This window comes from Delphinus delphis, chromosome X (genome assembly GCF_949987515.2).
Source record: "Delphinus delphis chromosome X, mDelDel1.2, whole genome shotgun sequence".
In the NCBI taxonomy this organism is placed as follows: Eukaryota; Metazoa; Chordata; class Mammalia; order Artiodactyla; family Delphinidae; genus Delphinus; species Delphinus delphis.
Window position 1 is genome coordinate 88,268,161 of NC_082704.1, and position 25,284 is coordinate 88,293,444.

At 34.3% G+C, this 25,284-nt stretch overlaps 1 protein-coding gene across 3 annotated transcripts in view; it reads right to left on the minus strand.

The window, feature by feature from the left end:
• The window catches only part of KDM6A (lysine demethylase 6A), a 210,006-nt gene that overhangs the window by 66,352 nt on the left and 118,370 nt on the right, over nt 1–25,284 (minus strand). For all 3 annotated transcript variants that reach the window (XM_060002295.1, XM_060002296.1, XM_060002297.1), the window contains exons 6-8: nt 23,427–23,547; nt 12,422–12,476; nt 8,098–8,132 (exon numbers count right to left, since the gene is read on the minus strand). In XM_060002295.1, the coding sequence (XP_059858278.1) occupies nt 8,098–8,132; nt 12,422–12,476; nt 23,427–23,547 (211 nt within the window). The remainder of the gene's footprint in view (nt 1–8,097; nt 8,133–12,421; nt 12,477–23,426; nt 23,548–25,284) is intronic.

Below are 25,284 nucleotides of genomic sequence, written 5' to 3' on the forward strand. Positions count from 1 at the left end.
GCAATGCGGGAGCTGCAGATGAAGCTTCGCTCACTCGCCCTGCGGCTCACCTCCTGCTGTGCGGCCCAGTTCCTAATAGGGGTTGGGGCCCCCTGACTTAAAGTACTAGCTAATTACACTATTGTAAAGCAATTATACCCCAATAAAGATGTTAAAAAAAAAAAAAAAGTACTAGCTAATTATTTTGAAGAATGGCCCTTTCAAATTAGTAAGCACCTTGTGGAAAGATATTCAACATTCCTCATATATTAATTAATTAAAATTCTACAGTAAGAAAAAGGTGACCCCTTTCCCTGTTTATTTATTCAATTATTCATTTATAGCAATATGAATATATTTTATTCTATATCTTATATACCATTATTATAATTGTTTCTAAACTTGTGTCAGATTTGGTGATTAGAAACCCCATTTCCCTCAAGTTGGCTTCTTTATCTTTCCACATGCCCATCAGTTTCTAAGCACTTCCTTACTTTTTGGCACCATGAAATGTTCCACGGATCATCTAGTAGTTTCTCTGCCTAAGCCCTGGAATTACCCACTTCTCCCCAAGAATTCCTGATTCCTTTTATTGAAGAATTGGATTTAGAAACAAAGATCTGGGTGCTAGTACATTCACTGCTGCCAAGGTGGGTCACTGCTTCTAGGCCCTTGCAGCAAACAGCTAGGAAATATATTAATGTATACATACATTATGTATACATTACATTATATGTAATGTATGTATATACATACATTATATGTAATGTATGTGTATACACACATTATATGTATGTATACAGATACATATACACACACACACACATACACACACACACTCTCTCTCTCTCTCTCTCCTCTCTCTCACGTCTCTATTTCTATCCAACTATTTCCATAAATAACCTATGTTCATAGTGATCCCTCCAATTCTAATCCAACAACACAGAATTCAGTCTAGCCTTTCTTCTTTTCTTACTTGTAAGTTCTCTGACACTGAAAATCTGGTCATTATCCACAATACATTTACTTAATTGTTTACCCCTAATATTTACATAAAATAGTTGCAGAATTTCTATCCATATCCCTGTGAGAAAGTAACTGTAGTGGAAGATTTGTTTACAGTTCTTTTGTCTCTAGCTTTACACTATAGAGTCAAAATACTATTCTCCAAAGTTATTTAGCTTAGTTCTTTTCATCCCTACCCCTCAGTATACTTATGTTATTCATTTGTAATACAGTTAGGTTAATTTGTTACTGTTCATTCTATTTTGGGCTAACTCACATTCTGGTTGGTCTTAATTATTCAATGAATTTTGGGGTGGGTATGTGAAACACAACCAGGTTCTAGGAGTTAGAGCTACATAAAAAGTATACTCAAGGTAAGTTCTACTCCCTACTACCCCATTCACAACCATTCCTGGGTAGGTAACCAACCTCACTTGTTTCTGGTTTATCCATTTTCAGTATTACCTGTGCACAAGTGGGACGTGTATCTTGCTTTGCACATACATAGTTTCTTTCACAAAGGGTAGCATATTATACTTTTATACTTCACATTTTTTCCACCTAACAGTATATCCTGGAAATCATTCCATATAGTGATTTACCTAGGTCTTCCTCATTCTTCTCTAATGCTGCATGGCACTCCACTGCCTGAATGTACCATGATTTATATGTACAACCATTCTCCTATGTATGGACATTTAGGTTGTTTCCGATGTTTTGCAATCACAAACAATGCTCCAAAAGATATCTTTGTGCCTATATATTTTTATATTTCTGGAGGTATATTTTCAAGGTAGATTCCTAGATTTGGGATTGTTGAGTCAAAAGGTTAAGTGTATATAGAGTTTTGCTAGATTACTGCATGTAGTTTTGTTAGATTATTTTGTTCCAGATGGGGTGTACCAGTTTGCATTATCACAATGCATGAGAGTGCCTGTTTCGCTACCATAGCCACTTACACTTTTCACCAATCTGACAGGTAAGAAACTGTATTTCAGTGTGCTTTAATTTGCATTTCTTTAACTGGGTGTGTTTGAACACTTTTTCACATGCTTAAGGGCTGTTGTATCTTTTTTGGAAAGTGTCTGCTCATGTCATTCTTCCCAGTTTCCTAATGGGTCTTGTTCATTGTCTGTCAAATTTTAAGTTTGTTATATATCAGGGGTATTAGCCCTTTGTGCTATACGTTGTAAACATTTTCTCCCAGTTTCATAGGTGTCCTTTGAATGTATGGTTTTTTTGTTTTTTTTTTTGCCATGCAGAAATTATTTTTATGTTGCTCAAACTGATCGGTCATTCTTTTTATTGCCTCTGAATTTTGAGCCATAGTTTAAAAAGCCTTTTTCCTACATCAAAGTTGAAGAAGAATTAATGTTTCTTCTAGTACTTGTACAATATCAATGTTTACATTTTGATCCTAATTCATCTGTAGTAGTTTATTCTTGTGAATAGTTTGTGTTACGGGTCTAATTTTATCTTTTTCCAAATGGCTACCTTATTGTCCCAGAACCATGTATGAATAAATCTACCTTAGCTAAAGGAATGTAAGATATTACCCTTATCATATACTGAATTTCTCTATGTACACTGGATCTATTCCTGGCCTTTCTATATTTCACTGGTCTATTTGTCTAGTCACATGCCAGTACAATACTTTTAATCACATAGGCTTCCTTGTAATATTTTAATATCTAGTAGGGTTAATATAATCCATACAATCCCTACCATCACCACCAGTGTTATTCTGGCTATCCCAGAATGTTTTTCCATATCAACTTACCTAATTGCTTTAAAAAGTTTATTAGTAATTTTTACTGATGTTGTATTACATTTAAAAACCTAAATTCCCATGAACATCTTTATACTATTGAGTCACAGTATCTCTTTTAAGTTTATTGTTAAGTATTTAATCACTTTGCTGTTATTATAAATGGCAATATTTTCTAACTGTGTGCTCTCTAATTATTGTTGCTGAAAGCTATTGATTTCTGTATGTGCCTCTAATTGATTTTTCTTGTCTAACTGCATTGGTTAATACCTACAGTACAATAATGAGGAGTAATGAAGACAGAGGACATCCTTTGCCCTGCTCCTGATTTTTGTGAAAATGTCTCTAGTGTTTCCCTTTAAATAAAATACTGACTTTGGAATTAAAGTACATGAATTTTATCATGATAGGAAAGTAACCCTTAATTCCTATGTCCAAGAGTAATTTTAGTTGGGAATGGGTATTGAGTTTATCAAAGGCTTCTTCAGCATCTATGATGATAGTGACTTGTTTTTACCTTTAGCTCTATTATTATGATGCATGATATTAATAGATTTCCTAATATTCAATCAGCCTTGTATTCCCAGAATGAATACCACTTGGTCATAGTATATTATTTGCTTAATGAGGTAACAGATTGTTTGCTAATATTTTACTTAGTATTTTTATACCAATATTCATCAGTGATAATAGTTTGTATATTGATTCTTTTTTGTACTGTCTTTATCAGGTTTAGGCATCAATGTTATACTTGTTTCAAAAAGGAATGGGGGGAAACAGTATGTCAGTTCCTCAAAAATTTTAACAGAATTACCACATGACCCAGTAATTCCACTTCTGGGGGTATATATCCAAAAAAAAATGGAAAGCTGGGACAAAAACAAATATTTGCACACTCATGTTCACAGCAGCATTATTCACAACAGGCAAAAGTTGGAAGCCACACGAGTGTCCACTGACAGATGAGTGGATAAACCAAATGTGGTGTATACATACAATGAAATATTATTCAGCCTTTAAAAGGAATGGAATTCTGGCACACGCTACAATATATACAAACCTTAAAGATATTATGCTAAGAGAAATAAGCCAGACACAAAAAGACAAATACTGTATCATTCCACTTACATGAGGTACCTAGAATAGTCAAACTCATAGAGACAAAAAGTAGAATAGTGGTTGCCAGGGGCTGGGGGGAGGGAGGAATGAGGAGTTATTCCTTAATGGGTACAGAGTTTCAGCTTGGGATGATGAAAAAGTTCTGGAGATGGATGGTGGTGATGGTTGCACAATAATGCGAATGTACTTAATGCCACTGAATTGTATACTTAATAAATAGCTAAAATGGTAAAGTTAATGTCAGGTATATTTTACAATTAAATAAAAAAGAAGACACCAAAGAACTGTGGCCTGTAGTTAATGTTTAGAGGCAGATTTTTTGTTTCCATTATATTGTAAAAATATGCTATAGAATCAGTAAGTGCAGAAAGGACTTTAATTATTATCAAACACATAAGTCTCTCAAGGTCAGATTAAAGGCTGTTATAAGCCCCCTATCCCTCTCAAAACAAGGAAAAGAAATGAGAAAGTTTCTCTCCATTTCTAGTGGTCTGGCATAATCTATAGAGTGCTAGAATTATCTGGTATTTAAAGGCTTGGTAGAATTCCCCTGTAAAACCATCTGGGCATGGTACTTTCTCTGTAGGGCATTACTTAATTTTCTGTTTCTTTTTATGAAAATTGGCTTTTTATAACTTTCCTAACTCTAATGAGGTCAATTTCTCTAATCTGTATTTCCCTGGGAAACAGTCCACTTTAAGTTTTCAAATTCATTTGCATACACGTCTGCTAAGCTGTACTTGTATGACTGTACTAATTTCTTCTGTTTCCATGGTTATCTTACTTTATGTATCTGTGCTTTATCTCTCATTTATCCTCCTGATCAAGTTAGTTTGTGGTTTATCTATTTTGTTAATTTTTTTCAGAATATAAGGTTTTGACCTATTAATTAGATCTACTGTTTTTCTCTCCTTTTCACACTATTTATTTCTTTCAAAAAAAAATCTTTCTTCCTCACAATATTGTTTTCCTTACCATGATTTTTGTTTGTTTTGTTAACATATTTCTTCACACTGAACTAATCTTGAATTCATGGAATAAACCCTAGGTAATCATGACATACTTACTGCATCTTTAAATGTCAGCTGGAATTTATTTTTCTTTCTTTAGAATTTTTGGATTTGTACAATATGCATAAATGAAACCAGTCTACAGTGTTTCAGTAATAAACTACTGCTAGTTAGAAGACAATGTTAAAAATGAAACTAGTAATTCTTATCAACAGTGTTATTCATAATAACATTATTTGTAACTATCTCTCAAGGGAGAATAGTTAAATTAGCTACAGTACATCTCTGCAAAGGGATATATTATAATACAGCTCTACATGTACTGATAGGGAATGATTTCCAAAATATAATATTAAGTTAAAAAAACCAATTTAAACAAGATCAAGAGAGAACATATATAATGGGTTATTATTTCAATAAAATAAAGAAAAGCAAATATATGTGCAAGCATATATATGGATTTGCTTATATATACACTGAGATTCTCTGGAAGGATATAAAACACACTGCTTATGTGGTTGGTGGCTTTCGGGAGGGGAATAGGTGGCCAGGGAAAAGGAGGGAGGAGGATACTACACTGTATTCTTGCAGGCACTTTCATTTTGGATTATCTACTCAAAAATAAGTAACACTGTAATAACAAAATTAAAAGGGAGAAATCCTTTACCTTTAATCTTTAAAGGTTATTTAGAATTTAGATGGTGACTTGTTCAAGTTATTTCATTAAAATCAAGAAAAAGAAATGAAGGCCAGTTAATACTATTATTACTGTTAGGAAAAAAAATGGTTCTGCGGGTCTCAGCTAATAAAATGGGAAAGGTAAATTAAATAATTGATATAAATATCCAATAATTCATAATATATTTACTTGGAGATATGACATTATACAGAGAAACAAAATTATCTTTATTTAGATAATCTAAGAATGGGTGTGGGTGAGTTGACATGACATCTCATTAAAATTACCCAAACCTAAACAGAACTACCATATGATCCAGCAATCCCACTTCTGGGTACAGGTATATTACCAAAGGAAACAAAACCATTATCTTGATGAGATATCTGTACTCCTATGTTCACTGCAGGATTATTCACAAGAGCCAAGAATGGAAACAACCTAAGGGTCTGTCTCCAGATGGATCAAGAAAATGTGGTATATAAATACAATGGAATGATATTTCAGCCTTAAAAAAAGAAGGAAATCCTGTCGTTTGTGACAACCTAGGTAAACCTGGAAGGAATTATGCTAAGTGAAATAAACCAGACAGAGAAAGACACATACTATATGATATCACTTATATGTGGATTCTTTTTAAAAAGGGGTGGGGGTGGGGAGTTAAACTCATAGAAAAGACAGTAGAAAGGGTTGCCAGGGGGTGGAGTGGAAGAAATAGGGAAAGGTTGGTAAAAGGGTACAAACTTCCAGTTACAAGACAAATAAGGTCTGAGGATCTAACATATAATATGATGACTATAGTTGATAACACTGTATTGTACAATTGAAGTTTGTTAAGACAATCAAACTTAATTGTTCTCACTGCCCCCACTTTAGAGATGTGAGGGGATGGGCGTGTTAATTAACTCAGTGCGGGAAATCATACATATATCAAGTAATCACATTGTATACTTTGTAGGTAAGCCTTTTGTTTCCCTTAATTTTTCACCTGAAAATAAAAATCCTTGTTATAAGCACTGGAGTAGAGATTTTTCAATCCTTTCATATGCTTACAGTGTCATCTTCCTGTCATCTAATAATTATATACTCTGCCTAGCACAAACTTTGTTCTTTTTGTTTTGCTTAATCTTAATGGGCACTAAAATTTATCAAATGAAAGAATCAGTGGGGGGAGGGGTCCTGTACCCACATTACCTTCACGAAATTAAAAAAAATAACACGAACAGACAACTTCTCATCAGAAACAATGAAAACCAAAAGACAATGGAATGTAAATTTTAAAGTGGTCAAATAAAAATAATCAAATAGAATTCCATCTCAAGCGAAAAACATTCATTAAAAAGAAAGGCGAGATAACATCTGCTTTACCTAATGACAGACCAGGGAAATCTCACTAAGAACTAGAAAAGCTGGGAAAAAATCAGAGCTCATCCTTTTGAAGACAGCAGAGATCTCCTGAGGTAATGAAAACAGAAGGAGTTAAGACTCCAGGGAAAGAACTTTGGAGAGGAAGCTTATTTCTATAGCTGCTTTCACCCTGGGGCCTTTACTGATTTGGCAAAAATCAGCAGTTGGCAGGAGGCTGGGATTAGCGTTGGCAGGTAAAGACTCTGATCCACAACATGAATGTAATTCTCAAATGCATCCTCTCAAGGTGGATAAAATCCCTAGATTAGTAGAGTATCCAAACCTGAGTGTGCATCAATTCTGAGTCAGTGGATGTGCGCACATGTGTGCGTGCGAGTACGCACAGGGGCGGGAAGGGTAGGCGGGCGCACAGATGGAGGTGTCCAGGAAACAGATGTTAATTGTTTAGACCACCCCATGGTGGCTCTGAAACAAAACAGACCTTAGAAATTATGTAGAAATATAACAGTATTTTTTTCCTAAAAAGCTGTTATAAAAATTGTTTTTTTGGGTAAACTATGATTACCTAATATTTAGCCTCATACCAACTTATGCCTGATTTTCCATACCACTGCCTACCTAGACTAAATGTCTATGTTTTATGTCCTTTACCATATAACTAAGCAAAATCTGCCATACAAAAAAATAAAATGTTCTAAAATTAAACTAAAAAAGTTTTTTAAATACAGCAGCCATAAAAGTAATGGTAATGACATCAAGAGGTTACTAATATGCCTTTCAAACAGTAATACGTAGAAGGGATATTTTAATCTTAAGAAAAAGAGAAACTAAAAACAATGCATTATAACAACCATCTATAAACATTTCGAAAAGAAAACTAGGCATTTCACATCAAGAATAAGAGAAATCTTCTTAAATACAGCCATTTAAGCCTGCAGATAGTTTGAATTTAGAGGCAAATCATACTGAATGAAACGTCTTTGTACACAACAAACACTCTGTATAATAACTGTAACACTAAAGCAAAATCTTGACCACATTTAATGAGTATAAAATGTATGTAAGAAGTAATGCCCAGAACTCCATTAAATTATCTGTATATCTGATTCCACTTAAAATGGTATGGGTGATCATTTTTGTTTGTTTTAAGTAACCTAAGTTAAAACACTTACCTGGGTTTCATATAAGTGGGCAATGTGAAATTGAACTGCAAAGATGATGGAAAACAAAAATCAATAATAATACAGCAGTGTCTGGGTAAATTTAATTAAGAATATAAAATGTAAAATATAAGCACCATCTCTACTACATAGATTTAAGTAATTATAGAACATAACTTTTATTTTTAATAACACAGAATATATAAACAAATATACACGAACATGATAAGAAACCACATGTATTCACTGTTGGCTATTACTAAATTTTGTCAATGTAATTATTAAAATTAATATTAAAATCTATAGCAAGTGGGTATACTTCTTACAAAGTTCAAAATGGCAACATTAAACAAATGAAGAAAACTTTTATAACCTATACGTTTCAAAACATGGTATTTAAAACCTGAGTTACAAGTCAAAAAAGAAAAAGTGTTTGATTAAAACAACAAAAATACCCTCCAATTTTCTTCCTTATACCATATTTCATATCAATGTTTATAAAGAAGTCATAGACAAGAATGACACTAGTAATAACACATAGAGGAAATAAGTTGCATTTCTCTATCAGTTCTTCATAATCTTTTTTTAAAGTCAAACCACTTGGAAGGCAAGAATAGTAAACAGTCTCAACATTAATAAGTATCTCTTGAAAATCAAATAAAAATATACGTATTGCAGCTTTTGTTTTCAACTCTTCCTGATACTGCACCACCAGAATATGAATGATTCAACAAAAGCAACAATGAACCAGGAATCAAAACTGGATTCTGGTTTACTTAAATAATATGATTTTCATCCTTCAATGACAAATCTTTTATTTAATGTTCTATCTACCTGGATTTCATAGTTGAATTTCAAGGAGTCTGGGAGCCTTTCAAAATTATATGCATAATATATATGTGGACCTTTAAAAACAATGTCCACAGCTATCATCAATTTCTCATCGCCATCATAAACTAACTCTCTCACTGACTCCCATAACTGTAAGAGTCACCTGGGAGGTTTACTAAAAATAGAGATCCCTGAGATTATATTCAATGATCCCAGGCAAGGCCTGGAAAAGTGCCTTTTTATTTAGTTCTGCAAGGGATTCTGATACCTGTTCCTAGACCAGCACCTGCAAACAGCTGAAGTAAATAAGCATAAACACCAAAACAAAATATATAATGAACTTTAATATCAAACAACATTTTTGGATCAATAGTAAAGTACTGCCCTCTCCATATATAATCATTAAATATCGTATATTAAATAATCAGAAATGAGGCAAAATAAAAACATCACCTTTAAAAGTTGAAAACCAACATTTTGTGAAAAGCACATAAAAATAATAATAAAAGTTCTACAGATATAAATATCCCCTTTACCTATATCTGTTTCAGGGGTTTTCTTATTTCCTAGTCCCCTTTTCCAACACAGCTCCCTTGAGAGTTCCAGTCCATCTCACCTCACTACATCATTAGAGGGAGACCAGGTTACAGGTTAAGAGAATGAGGAAGAGATGGAAAATCTATGCCCTTCTCCCCTGAATCTTCCTACTCTAACAAAGGTGACATGGAAAGGTCACATGGAAGAAAAGATCAGCAGCACGGTGGCATTCTATTACCATCCCAAACTTCCTCCAGGCTCAGCAAGGGCTTTCCTATCCCATGAGTTACTAAATCCAGTATCATCTTTTGTGGTATGAAAACCAATCTATATTTAAATTCTTAAAAGTCCTCTTCAAAGTGGAACATAACCATACAACTAAGAAAAAGCTCCACTTGGCAAGTCTCAATTAGAGGTAGAAATTTTTAACAAATATTGCCATAAAACGTTCTGAAATTAAACTTTTCTCAGAAATTAATACATTATTTTTAGAATTAATAGAATTAATTAAATCTAGAAGGAACAATTTTATCCCAAGGGGCAATCATATAATGAGAAGTCTCACATCACCATGATTCTACTTTCAAAACACAAACTGTAATTAACTCCTCTTAAATAGCTCTAGAAGAGGCAAGTGAATCTACTTATTTTCTTTAATTGCATAAATGAATTGTGCCATAAAACAGAAATCTCATACAGACTTTTTTTTAAAGCTCACTTTACTTTCTAAAATCTTCTGAACTTTGTAGCACGACAAAGTAACATGGAAGATTTCAAAAAACAGTCAACGTCTGTGGCATATCTAAATAGGTAATGATATAAAAAATTTGAAGAGAAATAAGTTTTACAAAGATAATAAAGAGCCTGATGTTTACACAGTAATAATATCTAGCTCAAATTAAGTAGTCTGTGTTTGCTAGTGCTCTGTGAGACATCAGCCATTATTACCATGGTTATCAAGTAGCTATGTTGATTGTCAAAAATAAACTACCCAGGGCTTCCCTGGTGGCACAGTGGTTGAGAGTCCGCCTGCCGATGCAGGGGACGCGGGTTCGTGCCCCGGTCCGGGAAGATCCCACGTGCCGCGGAGCGGCTGCGCCCGTGAGCCATGGCCGCTGAGCCTGCGCGTCCGGAGCCTGTGCTCCGCAACGGGAGAGGCCACAACAGTGAGAAGCCCGCGTACGGCAAAAAAATAAAAAAATAAACTACCCAAATCAACTGAACTATAATGGCCTAATGTCTCTAAATAAGGCACATGCCCTTTCCATTAGAGTGACCAACCTTTTAGCACTCAAAGTTCTGAGTCTGGGGAAACGCCTCCGTCCTGTGCAAAACAGGACATTGGTCACCCTCCCTCTTATTTCCCTTCTCAACAAACAGAAAGAGAGTCGTGGTAAGCTCGAAAATGTATTCATGATTGTTCAAACTGTCCTCTTCAAATTCAACAAGATCTGCCCTGTGGTACTCATTCTACATAGGTGTTTTCCTTCAGGAGCAATGATCTACAAGTAAGATTTAACTTCAACAGAGTAGAATAAAATGAGGATTTACAAAATTTATTAGTTTGAAATTTATGTGACGTCCCTCTAAGGTTATCATTCAAACTGACAAGTACGTATGAAAGTTAGTTTTTAGGCACTAGCTACAATCAATTAAATGAAAATCAGATTTTTTTCTTATTCCCATAAATTAATTTAAAAAGGATTTTAAGGGTTTATATTCTAGATGGTTTATATAACCTGGATATATAATTAAGGAAAAAGTATAAAAAATTAACATTTTATAAATTAATATATCAATGAGTTAAATCCTTTTTCTAATTTATCCTCATTTTAGAAACTAAAATATTGCTGCATTTGTTACCTTCCCACCATTTGTTCTGGAAATACACTGATCAGTACTAAATCCTGAGTTTCATTTAAAGAAAATAGAATTCTTTTAAGTTTTCTCAGAAAATCACGTTTAGTAGAATTATGAGATAATTAGTCTGGTCTAGATAATGATTTAATCCACACTATGTCTTAATTCATGTTATATGCAAGTTATATTCAAATTTCTACCGTTCTTTTCACTGATTCAATCATTTGGGGGCGTTTTTACCACTGAGACTTCTCTTCACTAAACTCCTTTCTATATGGTTAAAAAATGAAGTCACTTACAGCAAAATACTGACTCTGTAAAACCTAGAATCTTTTGACTGATCTGAAATTCTTATGAAGAATGACTCAATTTTTCATACATTTTAATTATAAATTTTATTGTTCAAGTAAGAAAGTTTTAAAGAAATCCAGCTTGAATCCAATGCATATTCTTTAAACTTTTATTGGCTACCTTAAAGTACACTAAATAAATATGCCAACACATACATATTGATAAACACATCATAATCAACCCAATCTGCTTTTGGAAAGAAACATACATAGAAGCAGAAAATAAATGTCTAAAGAAAACCACTGTATCAGAACATGCTTCACACATTCTTTTTTAATTAACTGAAAAATCTCACCTCAATTTTTATGTGTGATGCTTAAAACTATAATAGAAAGTCAAAGTATATCTTCATAATTACCAATAATTTTAATACCACAAAGCCCGAATCAGTGAGCTAACACTTAAGAATCTTTGTATACTCTGTTTTCCTAAAAGATTGGCAAACCCTGTTTTTAATCCCCCCAAGTCATCTACAATGTAATTAATACACAAATAATCAATCTTGTTCACTAGCACAGATAATTTAATTCAACAACTCAGTTCACTGGCATATCTATTTTAGACACAGGCTGCTGCTCATAATAACTGGTCTCACATGTTCCATTTGTACAAGTAGCCATGGCAACAAATACAGTTAGATTCAACAATTCTAGGGAAAAAAATTACACAGGATTTATGACTATTATTATTATTACTACTATTTGCCATGAAGTGATCTGAACGCATGCAGAGAACTATGGTACTTAATAATACTTACTTTCAGCATTGGACAAAGTGCAGGGATTACAGTCAACCAAAGCTAACTGAAAATGCTGCAAGAAGAGAGTGAGAAAATTAATACACTAAATTCAATCATATAAATGTATTTTAAAATAATCTTCAGGTATATAAGGTCTAATATAATAATGAAACTATGCTATGCAAATAAAACATACTAGACAACCAACTAGCATTACCTTGAACATTTACTGCTGGCAACAAACATGTTGCTGAATATTTTCTTCAAACAGTTGAGAATGGAGAATTGGGGTAAGAATTAACTTGATATCAAGTTATCCTACATAAATTTTGTTTATATGGAAAAAGAATCAGGTTTTTAAGTCTTCTAGTAAATAGGAAGTATTAGGTATAGAACACATCAAATAGAAAACATCATTATTTTAAAAACTGAAAGTAAAAGTTCAATGGCATTAATGTATTAAATACCACTATCTCAAAATGATGTGAATGTTTTTTAAAAAAATGACTATGAGAATTATCATAAAGGGTAAAACTATCTGCCCTTACTGATTCTTCAATAATTACTGTATTTAGTGTCTTTTAAAAGTATCTGAAGTACCACAAAGAATGCATCAAATAGCCACACAAAACCAATGCACATAAAGAAAACCACTGATACACATTTCAGCAAACTAAAGGGAGATGCGGGAGTAGGGTGGGGATGGCATGACCTCATAGTTTCATTTCTAGTATCTAAACCAGATGCAAAATAGATGTACCTATTAAGACATAAATCAGCAGAAATAACTATCAACTATGATCATCAACCCCCAAACCTGAAGATGCCATAGTAAAATATCTAGCACCCATCCATCCTTGCAACCAACAGAAATGAAATGCAATTATCCTTTTAGAACGTACATGCTATTATATGTGTAGGCAATAATAAACCACTAATAATTTACAGCATCCACTTGTAATAATGTCATATAAGCCTGCCTCCCCCCAAATACATGTCAAACTCTAGGTGTAACACTTACAAGAATACAAATCATCATCAAGAACACTGGACGCCATCTGGCATCTAGTGTATCAACATTAAATCTGCTATCTAAACTAAGAGAAGGCATACAAGTAATAGAAATGGTATAAAATATTTAAAATTTAAAAAAAGGTAAATCTCTTTGAACTCTTCTAAAAAATATTTCCAGAAATGTGTATTTAAATTTTCTGAGTCTCCACAAATTTTTACCATTAAAAGTAATCAAAAGCCAAAGTATACACCATTTTCTAAAAATTACCACTCCTATCCACAATCCAAATGCCTAAAGAGTTATATTTTTTTAACTGCTGGATAAACTGAAAATTGATATGTACAATGACAACTTCTAGATATAAGCCCAAAAAGAACTTTCTTTATCAAAACTTTCTTATCAAGAGGAATCATCATCAGCAAGCTTTTAGTACTGTATTTCAGAACAGAACCAACAAAACTGCACTTGGTCAACTAGAACCCTCAATTAACAAAAATAAACTAATGTTAGCTACCAAGTGTTACAATGAAAGAAAAATTAGAAGGCATAATTTGGTATGAATCAGTAGTTATTACATTCATTCACGAATGTCTGTTATGTGCTTGCATAATTAGGCTAGCCTACATTTGCAGTACTCTTAACATTTAAGGGTTGTAATATTCTGAATGGGCAAGCTACTAACTAAATGACTATGACCCTTAAATGTTAAATATTTAATCCATTCAACAAATACTTCAAGGCCCTATAATGTCCTTAGGACAATGCAGATACTAGGGACACAATGATCAACAAACCAAGAGTGAAAAATTATTTGCCGTGATTGACCGAATGAAAAAAAAAATCCAACATCTGAACACTTCTAGAACTGCTTTTATTTTCCCCTGGCCTACAAAGCAGATTGTATGTCCTCAAACATCCTTTTAGTGTGCTGCCATAGCAATAGAAAACAGACTATTTTAAAAAGTGAGTACTATGAAAGCAAAGCACGCTTTATAACCAGTTGTTTTCCTCTAGACAAAAAGAGGCACAGAAGCCACACATTCAGACTGTACTACATTTCTAAGCCTAATCTATCCTGCCAGCATAAATTAATATTTAGATAAAAGAAGACAGATCTTTCCTAGCTGAGCCAAAGGATACAAACTGACCTGCAAAAAAACACCCTTTAAGATGGCAGTATTTTAGTTTTGCTATTTCACTGAAATCCCACAAAGAGCAGAGATGCATAATTCGAATTGCCCAACCTACATTTCATCTATCAATAGTCAAGGTCCTGCAGCGAAAACTGGCAGAAGTAGTTCTGGACCATGTTTTATATAATTATCAATCAATCTTAAAATCAGCAATGAAGTCACTGACGCACCATTTCAAACCCAAAATATCATGAAATATTAAACATTTCCAAACCACAATGATGTCTAAAAATTAACTCAGCAAAAGAGTACATATTCAAAAACAGGCCTGTGAGAATGAAAGAACTTACAGAATAACTACTTAAGTTTAAGAAACTAAGAACAGCCACACAAAACCACCCCACATAAAGAAAACCACTGACACACCTTTCAGTAAACTAAAGGGAGATGAGGGACTATGGTGGGGATGGCATGACTTCGCAGTTTCATTTCCAGTATCTAAACCGGATGCAAAATAGATGTATCTTTAACATATAAACCAGGAGAAATAACTATCAACTATGATAATCAGCCCCAAACCTTGAAGATGCCATGGTAAAATATCTAGCACCCATCGCTGCAACCAACAGGAAGAGCTAGGAAATAACTGTACCTCACACCGAAATATTGCAGTACTGAAACTGACTACTGCTGTGTGAAATAAGACTTACTACGCAGTAGAGGCTTCTGCAGTTCAAAGACTATATACAAACCTCAAGGCAGAAAGCATTCTATAGAAAATTAATTTCCAAGCAAAAAGATTTACCTAAGACTTTATTTTTCCTAATGTTAACAGTGATTTCCTTTTAATAGCACTTCTGGTCCAATTTAGTACAAGGTTAAATTCATTACAATTTCTGTTGACATCTTTATCACCAAAGTCACTTTCTCTTTAAAAGGTTTTGACTTGTTCAGTATTTCAAAATAACTTTATAGTATTTCGCTTTCTATACACTAAGGAACTTGATTTCTATCTGGAGGGGGAAATCTATATTGATGTAATTAACACACAAAACTTGAGTTTCAAGACTTTATTTCCCTTTAAAGAGTTTTACTTCTAGTTATATAGTCTGTGATTATCTCACAATCTTTTCAACTGTAGAACCCTCCAACTGTATTCCCAACTCTGAAGACAAGCAATGAGATAACTTTTCATAATTGACAAATTATGGTTGTATGCATAAATTATTAATATGGAGCAATGTTTGGATTCCATATCCAATCTTGGATTTTCTGATTCAGTGGGTTGGGGATCACACCCTGTGAACCAGATTAAAGCTTCCACAAATTATCCCAGTGCACAGTCAGGGTTAAATGCCAATATTTAAAACTTGTAAATTGTGTGCTTACCCCCCAAAGCCTTACTTCAGTCTATGTAGACAAGGTATGTGTAGTCAATACTGCTATCTATATTCAATTAAAGCAGACACAGCTTTTTAGGAATAAAATGTTGGCAACCGGTTTTTACTCTACGCCAGGCACTCTGTTATGGCTATGCATCTACGCAATTGAATAAAAGGCTCACTGAAATTAATGTCCTAATAGAAGCTTAAAAGACAGTTCCATAGCAGACTCCAAAAGATATAGCTGAGGGAAGAAAAGAGGTCCTTCAGGCTGAGGAAACGACTTATGTGTACACAGCCCTTATGAAACAGGGTTTCATGGACAGTTTAAGTGGGAGAAGGGAAGGTGTCAGGCACTCTTGAAGGTCAAAGGCAAATTATTTTTTTCTTTTTCATTTTTACAGATCGCCACAATTTTGAAAGTATGATTTAAAACCAACAAACTTAATTCCTAAAACTAATAGTCTATGATAAATGAATGAAACTAGGGAAATGCCTTAGGATGTGATGGTACTTACTTTAGGGATTTAGTCTCTGAAAATAAGATACAGAACTAAAACTGATTAAGTTCTGGTAACGTTTATGAGCCACGATGCCTGGCCAAGCTGATCTGATGGAGATTCTCTCAAAGCCCTCAAACTCAGTTCTTCCATTCTCTTTGTAATACAAGATTATTACAAGACTTTCAAGGAAGGACTCTACTGCACCAATGACTAATAGTTAATGGATCCTGGCAATCATGACTCAAAAGAGGCTCCTTCTTTTCAAGTTTACCAATCTGGTCTCTTCCAAGACTTTCTTTAACAAAAAAGTAAGACAAAAGACATTCTATACTGAAGATGTTCAAAATCTTATTTCTAGCCCTTCTTTTCAGCTCCAAACTTATACTTGTCTATACCAATATCTGATATCCCTCAGGTACCTCCAACTCGATAAACTCCCAAATGACCCATCTCCATTCGGAGGCTTTTCACGTTCCAATCCCAAAACCTGCTACTTTCTTTATCCCATACTTTAGTTAACAGAAAACTGATTCAAGCCAATAAATGGGGAATCTCTACCCACACTGAATCTGTTAATAAATTAACTTCTTTATTAAAACTCCTTAAGACCTCTAGGATGTGTTACCTTTTATCCATGCATCCATGCAGCCATCCTATGAGAACCCATTTATTCTACAGATCTTGCTCACCTTTCTTCCTGTAACTGGGTCCTACCTAATCTCCCAATTCCTCCTTTCTACCACATTTTATAAAAGTACAGGTATGCAACCGATTAGAAATTCTAAAACACTGGTTCTAGTATATGTCTAATCTGTGTACACAAATGATCAGAATATGTACTGACTTAATTTTCAAGTTCTTTAAATCTAGTGTACAATTTGTGTTCATATCAAAATAAGACTAATATGTACACAAATAACAAATACAAAGCAAACATAACATATTTTATAAAGGGGATAATGTAACAATTTGCATTGTAAAATGCTATTTTGGAACGTAACCTTTAAAAAAAAATGTGACACTGGATACACTGAATGCTTCATAAAGCTGCATTTGAAGATCAAATATTTACAACCACAAATTTAAGTAGTTACCAGGAAACACCAAAAAATGCTTTTTGATTAGAAACAACTTCTTGTAGTTAAAATGTATTTGAGGAGAGAAACCTGACACGGGAAACCTGGACTCATCGCAACCCCTCAACATCAGAGAGGATGGTTACTGCACATCTATGAGCAGTCATGTCCTTTTCAAACATGTATTTGAGGAACTGAAGTACTTCAGCTATTTACACTACTTCACACTTGAAGGTATGTAATAGAACTCAGGGCAGAAATAAATAACAAATGAAAAAACAATTGTGGGCAGGCAGAGTGAAGTGGAGAAAGCATTATTAAGTGGTTAGATAAACCAATTAGCAGATCACCTCATACCCGATAATATCTAGAAAAGATTAAAAGGTAAAGTATAAGTTGATGAACAGCAGAAAAAGGAAACATCAGGGAAAAGATTTATGTCCACAAGTGAGGAAAAATGGACAAAAGACAAAATAAACAGCAGTAACCATCCTCTGCCAAAAGGAACAGGGACATTACACTCAGGTGAAACCAAGTTCCATTGCCAAAGTGGGAATTGGGGTGGTGATATTTTAAGGTACAAATGTGTAAGTAGTAGATAACTAGATCTAATGCACAGCATAGAGATTACAGTCAACAATACTGTACTATAAACTTCAAAGTTGCTAAGAGACAGATCTTAATTGTTCTCACCAAAAAAAAAAAAAGATAATAATGTGACATGGTAGAGGTGTTAGCTAATGCTATGGTAATGTTTATTTTGCAATATATAAATGTATCAAATCAACACATTATACACACACATTAAACTTACTCAAAGTTGTATGTCAATTATACCTCAATAAAAAATTAAAAATTTTTAAAAGCCTCGAATTTTCAAAAAGCCAGCTGGCAGAGTTAAGCTATTGAACATCATGAAGGAAACAGCGCAGGAGTGGGTTTGGTGAAATAATAGCAACTTTTATTATCTTTAGACAACTGAACTAATAAAAATATGCTGTTAAAGCTTCAACAACAAAAAATATTACAGATATCTTAGAAACTTAAGGCCTGGTTAAAATTAATTTAATAGCTAGTATTCAAATTCTCAGCAAGTATTTTTATAATACATAGAGTTCAAAGTATCTTAATTAAATGAAACAAACACATTAATGAATAAAATAATAAAAGACGAGGCATTTCACAGATTCCAAAAGTGGTTTCTAAAAGGAAGTACATATCATCTGATCCCTTTACTTATTCTTTCTGCCTTAATATCTCGGCATAAAAAAATATGACAATAAAATTCCTGAGTCTATATAAAGGATATGAGATTAAATCAGATACCTGGAAATGTAGTTTTCTAGAGAAAAGTGTAAAAAAAATTAAAAGTGGAAATGCTATTTCACTCAGAAGTTTCATGACTGGTGGCTGAATGAACTGGTGAACAGGGGGCATCTAGAGAAAACTGCACTGTCAGTTTGTGTAGAAAAAAATTCTGTTAAGAGATGACAAATAAAATCAGCCTTTTTTTTTCTCCCCAACGTTTCCAGCCAATCCTATGAGGCATTTTGTAATTTTATAGCCTCTTCCATTTCATTAATCTATCCATTCAAGAAACACTAAGCACCTGGTAAAATGCCAAGCTAACACACAAGTCTCATTTGAGTTTAACCCATTTCCTTAGAATCATCTCTTGTATTAGTAATTCTCATCTTCCTAACCCTTTCATATTAATCCCTTCAATCAGCACTTATCATCTTCAAATATCAAATTATAAGAGGACTTACATTGGTATCCCAGCCAACTATCCACAAGTTCCCATAAAAAAGCCACCCTCTTTACCTTTAAAAATCCAAGAAAGTTCTAATGCTGACATATTTTAGGGAAACTTAAATATGTAAATATTAGGAAGACATTTTTAATAATCTTCATTAAATTAAATAGATGCATTGGCATTAACTGAAGTATGGGTGTTACCACATATTATTTTGCATATATTAGCTTCATATGAGGGAAATAATTTTAATAGTCTGCCAGGGAGTAAAACTTAGAGGCATTATATAAAACTACTTGTCAAAATTGGTGTGCTTTTACTGAAGTAATGATAGCACACTGCCTCAAATACATAACAAATGTAAGCAATTATCATTAATATCATTAAAAAGTAATAAAACAAAATTCTGAATTATATGGAGGTAAACAGGCAACCAATCCCACCTGGGGGGATATTATCTGAAGCAGGAAAGAAAAACAACAAAATATCATGTAGAAATGTCACCCTGAAATGGACTCTGGCTCAGATAGTACTAAACTAGTTAATAAATTAAGAATTGGTACCTCCACCACTCAACTAAACACATGAAATCTTTATTGTCCAATTTAATGGAAAAATAACACCATCTGATTGAAAAGTAAGCTGGGCATTAACTTCACATTTCTGAGGATGGGCAGGGTGACAAAAATACAAGTATTCAATTCTAGGACGGGAAAATGGATTTCACACAAACAATATCTATCCTAGGCCCCAAATTAGAGGAGTTTTAGATATGGTAGATAAACTGAGAACTAAGAAAGAAGGGCTGAAAAAACTTATTTGTCAGATACTTCGATATATATATTATTTAATCTTTTAACAATCTTGTGGAGTAGGTACAGTTATTCCAGTTCTACAGACACAAAGAGGATCAGAAAAGTTAGGCATCTTGCCCAAAGTCACACAATTAGTTTACTGGCAGGGTCAAATTTTAAAACCCAATTTACCTGCTCTGAGAGCTGTTTACACAGTACCAAAACAGAATGAATCTGCTTCAGAAATACATTTTGGGAGAAAAGTTATTACCAGAGATAGAAATAAAACAGGAGGTCCTGGAATGCATTTCATGTGTGGGTGAAAAGAAGGAATCTATTATGAAAATAAACTGTATTTTATTTAAATATTTTACCATCTAAAACATACTGTATATGTTGTATCTCTCCATCCCAGAGGGAAAGGAAATGAGGCAGAGAAGACCAGATCTGTAATGGACAGATTGTATGCACCACTCCCATACCAAAATACTCTTTTTACCCACCCCTCTCTCTCTATTAGACAGGAACAGTGTATGTAGGAAATCAAGCTCTATTCAAAAACTGGGCATAACTGGTCTAAGAATAATCACACCTTTGATAAGGAATCACTGAGAATAGCCACGTGGTCTAATTCTGGCCAATGAGATGGAAAGTGAAATATTCTTGAAAAGATCAACAGGAAGTCAGGATCTTTCTCCTCTATAACATGATAAATCAGGTATTTACTGAGCACTTACTATATGCCAGCACTATACTAAGCACCTATGCCACTAGTAGTGGTATAGGTGCTTTTCTTTATGAGACACTGAAAAAGAAATCATCTCACTGTGTACCTGGCAACCAGCCTTAAGAATAAGCCAACACAGGGGCTTCCCTGGTGGCACAGTGGTTGAGAGTCCGCCTGCCGATGCAGGGGACACGGGTTCGTGCCCCGGTCCGGGAGGATCCCACATGCTGCGGAGCGGCTGGGCCCATGAGCCATGGCCGCTGAGCCTGCGCATCAGGAGCCTGTGCTCCACAACGCGAGAGGCCACAACAGTGAGGGGCCCGTGTACCGCAAAAAAAAAAAAAAAAAAAAAAAAAGCCAACACAGAACAGAGAAGAAAATGAATCCTTAGTGAAACACTGGATCGGCTGAATCAACCAATCCTGAAGGCTGGACTTTACATTATATGAGCTACTTTTTTTTTGTCATTTTAACCAGCTTCAGTTGGGAGGTTTCTGAGGTTGCAGCCCATAGCATCTATACCAATACACTGTGCTAGGAAACAACTTCATGTAGTGGAAAAGTCACCAGAGGCTCCACATCTATCCATGAAGGTAAAGTACTAGCCAGTCCACTGTAGGAAAACTGAAGGCCACCTAAGGGGAATGGGGCATATCATTCCTTCTGATTCCTACCTTCACTTACACTAAATGCTAAGCACTTACAGTAATATACTGAAATACCTCCTCTTCAACTACATATGTTCATGCCTAAAATTCTCCTGAAAATAGACAAGGAATACTGGAGAGAGAAGTCTTAAAAAGCCAATGTCAAGATGAGATAAAAATCAAATGAAATCTTCTCATTATGGGGAAGAGAAATATCAAGGACTCCTGAAATTCTTTTCTATGTTCATGGAAATGAAACAAACATCAGAATGGTATCAAGTATTTTAAATAAATGGAAGAAAGGCCCCAAACCAAAAGACTGCACTTACTTAAGGCAATCTTGCTAAAATCGCTATGACTTGAAAGTTTGTTAGTCTTTACGCCTGAACAAATTAAAAGTTGTATACAGGAAGGTTTCTGTTGAACAGTAGTAAGCAAGAACACTTTGAATTAGCCATGGAACACTTCTCAACACTGTTTCCCCTAATTAAAGGGGATTTTAAATATTGCCACCTTCATGGAAAGAGAGTTTTGCATCCATAGAATTGTTTAAGGTACCACTGTACTGATATTCAGAGATAGCTACATTCCATAATTTGGGACAAATCTCATTACTTTTTTCCACTCAAATATATTTCCTGAGCAACACTTACACTTCTGCAACACACAATAACCATATTGTGACAGTTCTGTAAAAAGCTCTAATAACTTGACTTTGTATTATAAGCATTTTAAGAGTCTGGTTTGCTAGTATACACTGTGAATGTCCAAGAGGAGGTCAAAATATGCAAGGTGGCATATCTGAACTTATTTTCCATTTCAAGTCCACTCACATGTGAACATATAGTTTGAGACATGCTGCTCTAAACTTGAGGAAAATTGATAACTTCTAGGCCAGCCCTTAGTCTCCACATTACTTACATTTGCCCTAGGGCCTATTTCTCAAATTTCACTTACCTCTGAGAACTGTGTGATCTGAATACTTTCACAATCTACTTATTTTAGTGTTTTGGACTGTATACCTCTCTTTCGTACCATCAGCATTGTTCTTTATGAACTCATGAAAGATAGAAACAGTATTTGCAAAACTGTCTACTTTAAAACTCTAGAACAATTAGGCACTCTTAAATACAGTTTTATTTATTTATTTATTTTTTTATTTCAGTAGTTCCTTACTAGTGAATTCAAACTACAACCTACTGTAAAGTCATTGTTTATCTCCCTCCTGACCCTTCAGAATGAAGATAATCTGCAACGGAGATATTTAGAACATGGCAACCATTATAAATAGTCATATATTCACAAAAATTTAAGCTTTTCCTAGAACTTCTAATCCTTTTAAAAAGCAATACTTTTGTCGAGCAGGGAAGCACTATCTTCGTGAAAAGCCCAGTAAGACCTAAAGTGATGGCATACACAGCACAAGAAACTAAATGAAAAACTTGAGAAATGTTAAATTCTATAGAAAGTAAAATATTTAACCAACAATGTTATTTTGCCCAACAATGTTTATACTCACAAACCAGCAGTTCAAATGACTAGCAAAGAACACACGTTTTTATATTTAAGATATGAGACGTGCTTTGCTGGTAGAGGTGGAGAGATTTCTAGTGAGACCCATACAAGTAAACAGTCAATGATGGGGTCACAGATACAGAATCATTAAGCAGCTGCTTCTGACCTCTATGGTTGCCAATCACTAATGGCAGAGTGATTCAGATGTCCAAATTGAGACTGAAACCTTCACCCTTTCCTGATAACACACCACAATTAAAACTCAAAAAAAAAAGTTTAATGATATAATTAGAAACCCAAACTTATGTATCTTCCAGTTCATAGCTGATAAACAGTTCTTTCATCTAAATTTTCAAATTTTCTTTTGAAGTACCATATAAATTCCAACATTTCTCAATGTTCTAATATTTAACAACCCCCCCAAAGACCCCACAAAAATGAAACATTGTATCTCAGAAAAAACCCAACAACCTACCTTTAAACTAGACTCATAGTCTGTGTTCACTTTGAACATAAGACCAAGCCGTAAATGAATTTCCTTGGCTCGACAAAAGCTGGGATCAACATAAAGCACCTCCTGAAATGCTTTAATTGCCCTGAAAGAACATAGACATAAGATATCTTTACTTTTTAACACTTACATGAATTTTTGCTTGGTAGAACAGTAAAACTTCTCTTTTATGCAATTCTGTTTTATAGGAAATGCCAGTTTTATAAAAAAAGATGTGAATGAATAGCTTTAACAAAAAAAAGACTAGGAAGGGGTGCCTGGGTCTTTTATGTACTTGAATGTGTGTAATATAAAAGGAGAAAAGGAAGATCAGTTGAATTTACTCTCAATTATTCAAATTTTTTTTTTCTGGTTGCATTGGGTCTTTGTTGCTGCACACGAGCTTTCTCTAGGTGCAGCGAGTGGGAGCTACTCTTCATTGCAGTGCACGGGCTTCTCATTGTGGTGGCTTCTCTTGTTGCAAAGCACAGGCTCTAGGTGCACGGGCTTCAGTAGTTGTGGCACATGGGCTCAGTAGTTGTGGCTCACGGGCTCTAGAGCACAGGCCCAGTAGTTGTGGCGCACAGGCTTAGTGGCTCCGCGGCATGTGGGATCTTCCCGGACCAGGGATCGAACCCACGTCCCCTGCATTGGCAGGTGGATTCTTAACCATTGCGCCACCAGAGAAGTCCCTTCAAGTAATATTTTATGGCTTAATTGTCAGTGTAAATAACTGATTTCACTGTTTCTGGAATTTCCTAGGGGAGAGAGGGGTGGGGCAGATAGTTTTGTTTTTAAGGGAGGAGAGATTAATCCTGTCTCTAGTCTACTCCATAAAATGAAGTCTTTTTTTTAAAACTTTATATTTCTATCTTTCATATTTAGGTTTACAATCCATCTGCATCTTATTTTTTATATGATGTGAGGTAGGGGTCAGTTTTCATTTTTTTCAATACAGATATCCAGTACCCCCTACATCACCTGTAGAAAAGACCCTCCTTACCACAGCTCTACAGTGCCACACTGTCCTAAATCAAATGTCCATATCAAACGTCTTGGTCTGTTTCTGGGCTCTCTGTTCTACTATATGTCACTTTATGTCTATCAGTCCATCTTTGCCCCAAATTCACATTTTATCTTTCATAAAAAGTCTTAATTACCAGTAGAACATATACAAGGATGAGGAAGGTACACTTTTCACTGAATACATTTTTATATCACTTAATCTGATCACATGAATGTACTATGTACTCAAAAATGAATTAAAATTATGACAAAGAAAAACATCTACTTTGAATTTTGAAAACTATAGTATCAGGTATAACAGTATTTTAGGCATCATTTTAAATCTCTCTACATGATTTAAGGCTTATCCCAAGTACAGCTAATATATTCTTTGCAAAGCTTTTTATCAACTATTCTCTACTTCTATTTAATCTTAAAGGAGGTTACTTAGAATCTTAGACAATTCCAAAACAAAAGTCAATCTTTTTTATAAAAGTTCAAAATATATACCACAAAATAGAGCAAAACAACATGCCCTATGTCTTTAAGTAACTTTGTTTTGACTTGTATATTATCTATTTCCCCCCAAAAAACCCTGTGTGATTATATATTTATTATAAAATTAAGGGTTCTAAAAAGTAATATTTACTGTAAGGAGCATCAGATACCTTTACATCTGGCTAAATACTTTTTTCCTGAAGAGGAACTCGGCATCTATGTGTTAAGATGGCATTTCAAATGGGTGGGGCTGTGTATGTGTTTTATTATTTGGTGTGTGTATAGACAGCAGAGGGGAGTCAAAGGCCTGATAAGAAAGAATTCGTGTAAATTACCTTTC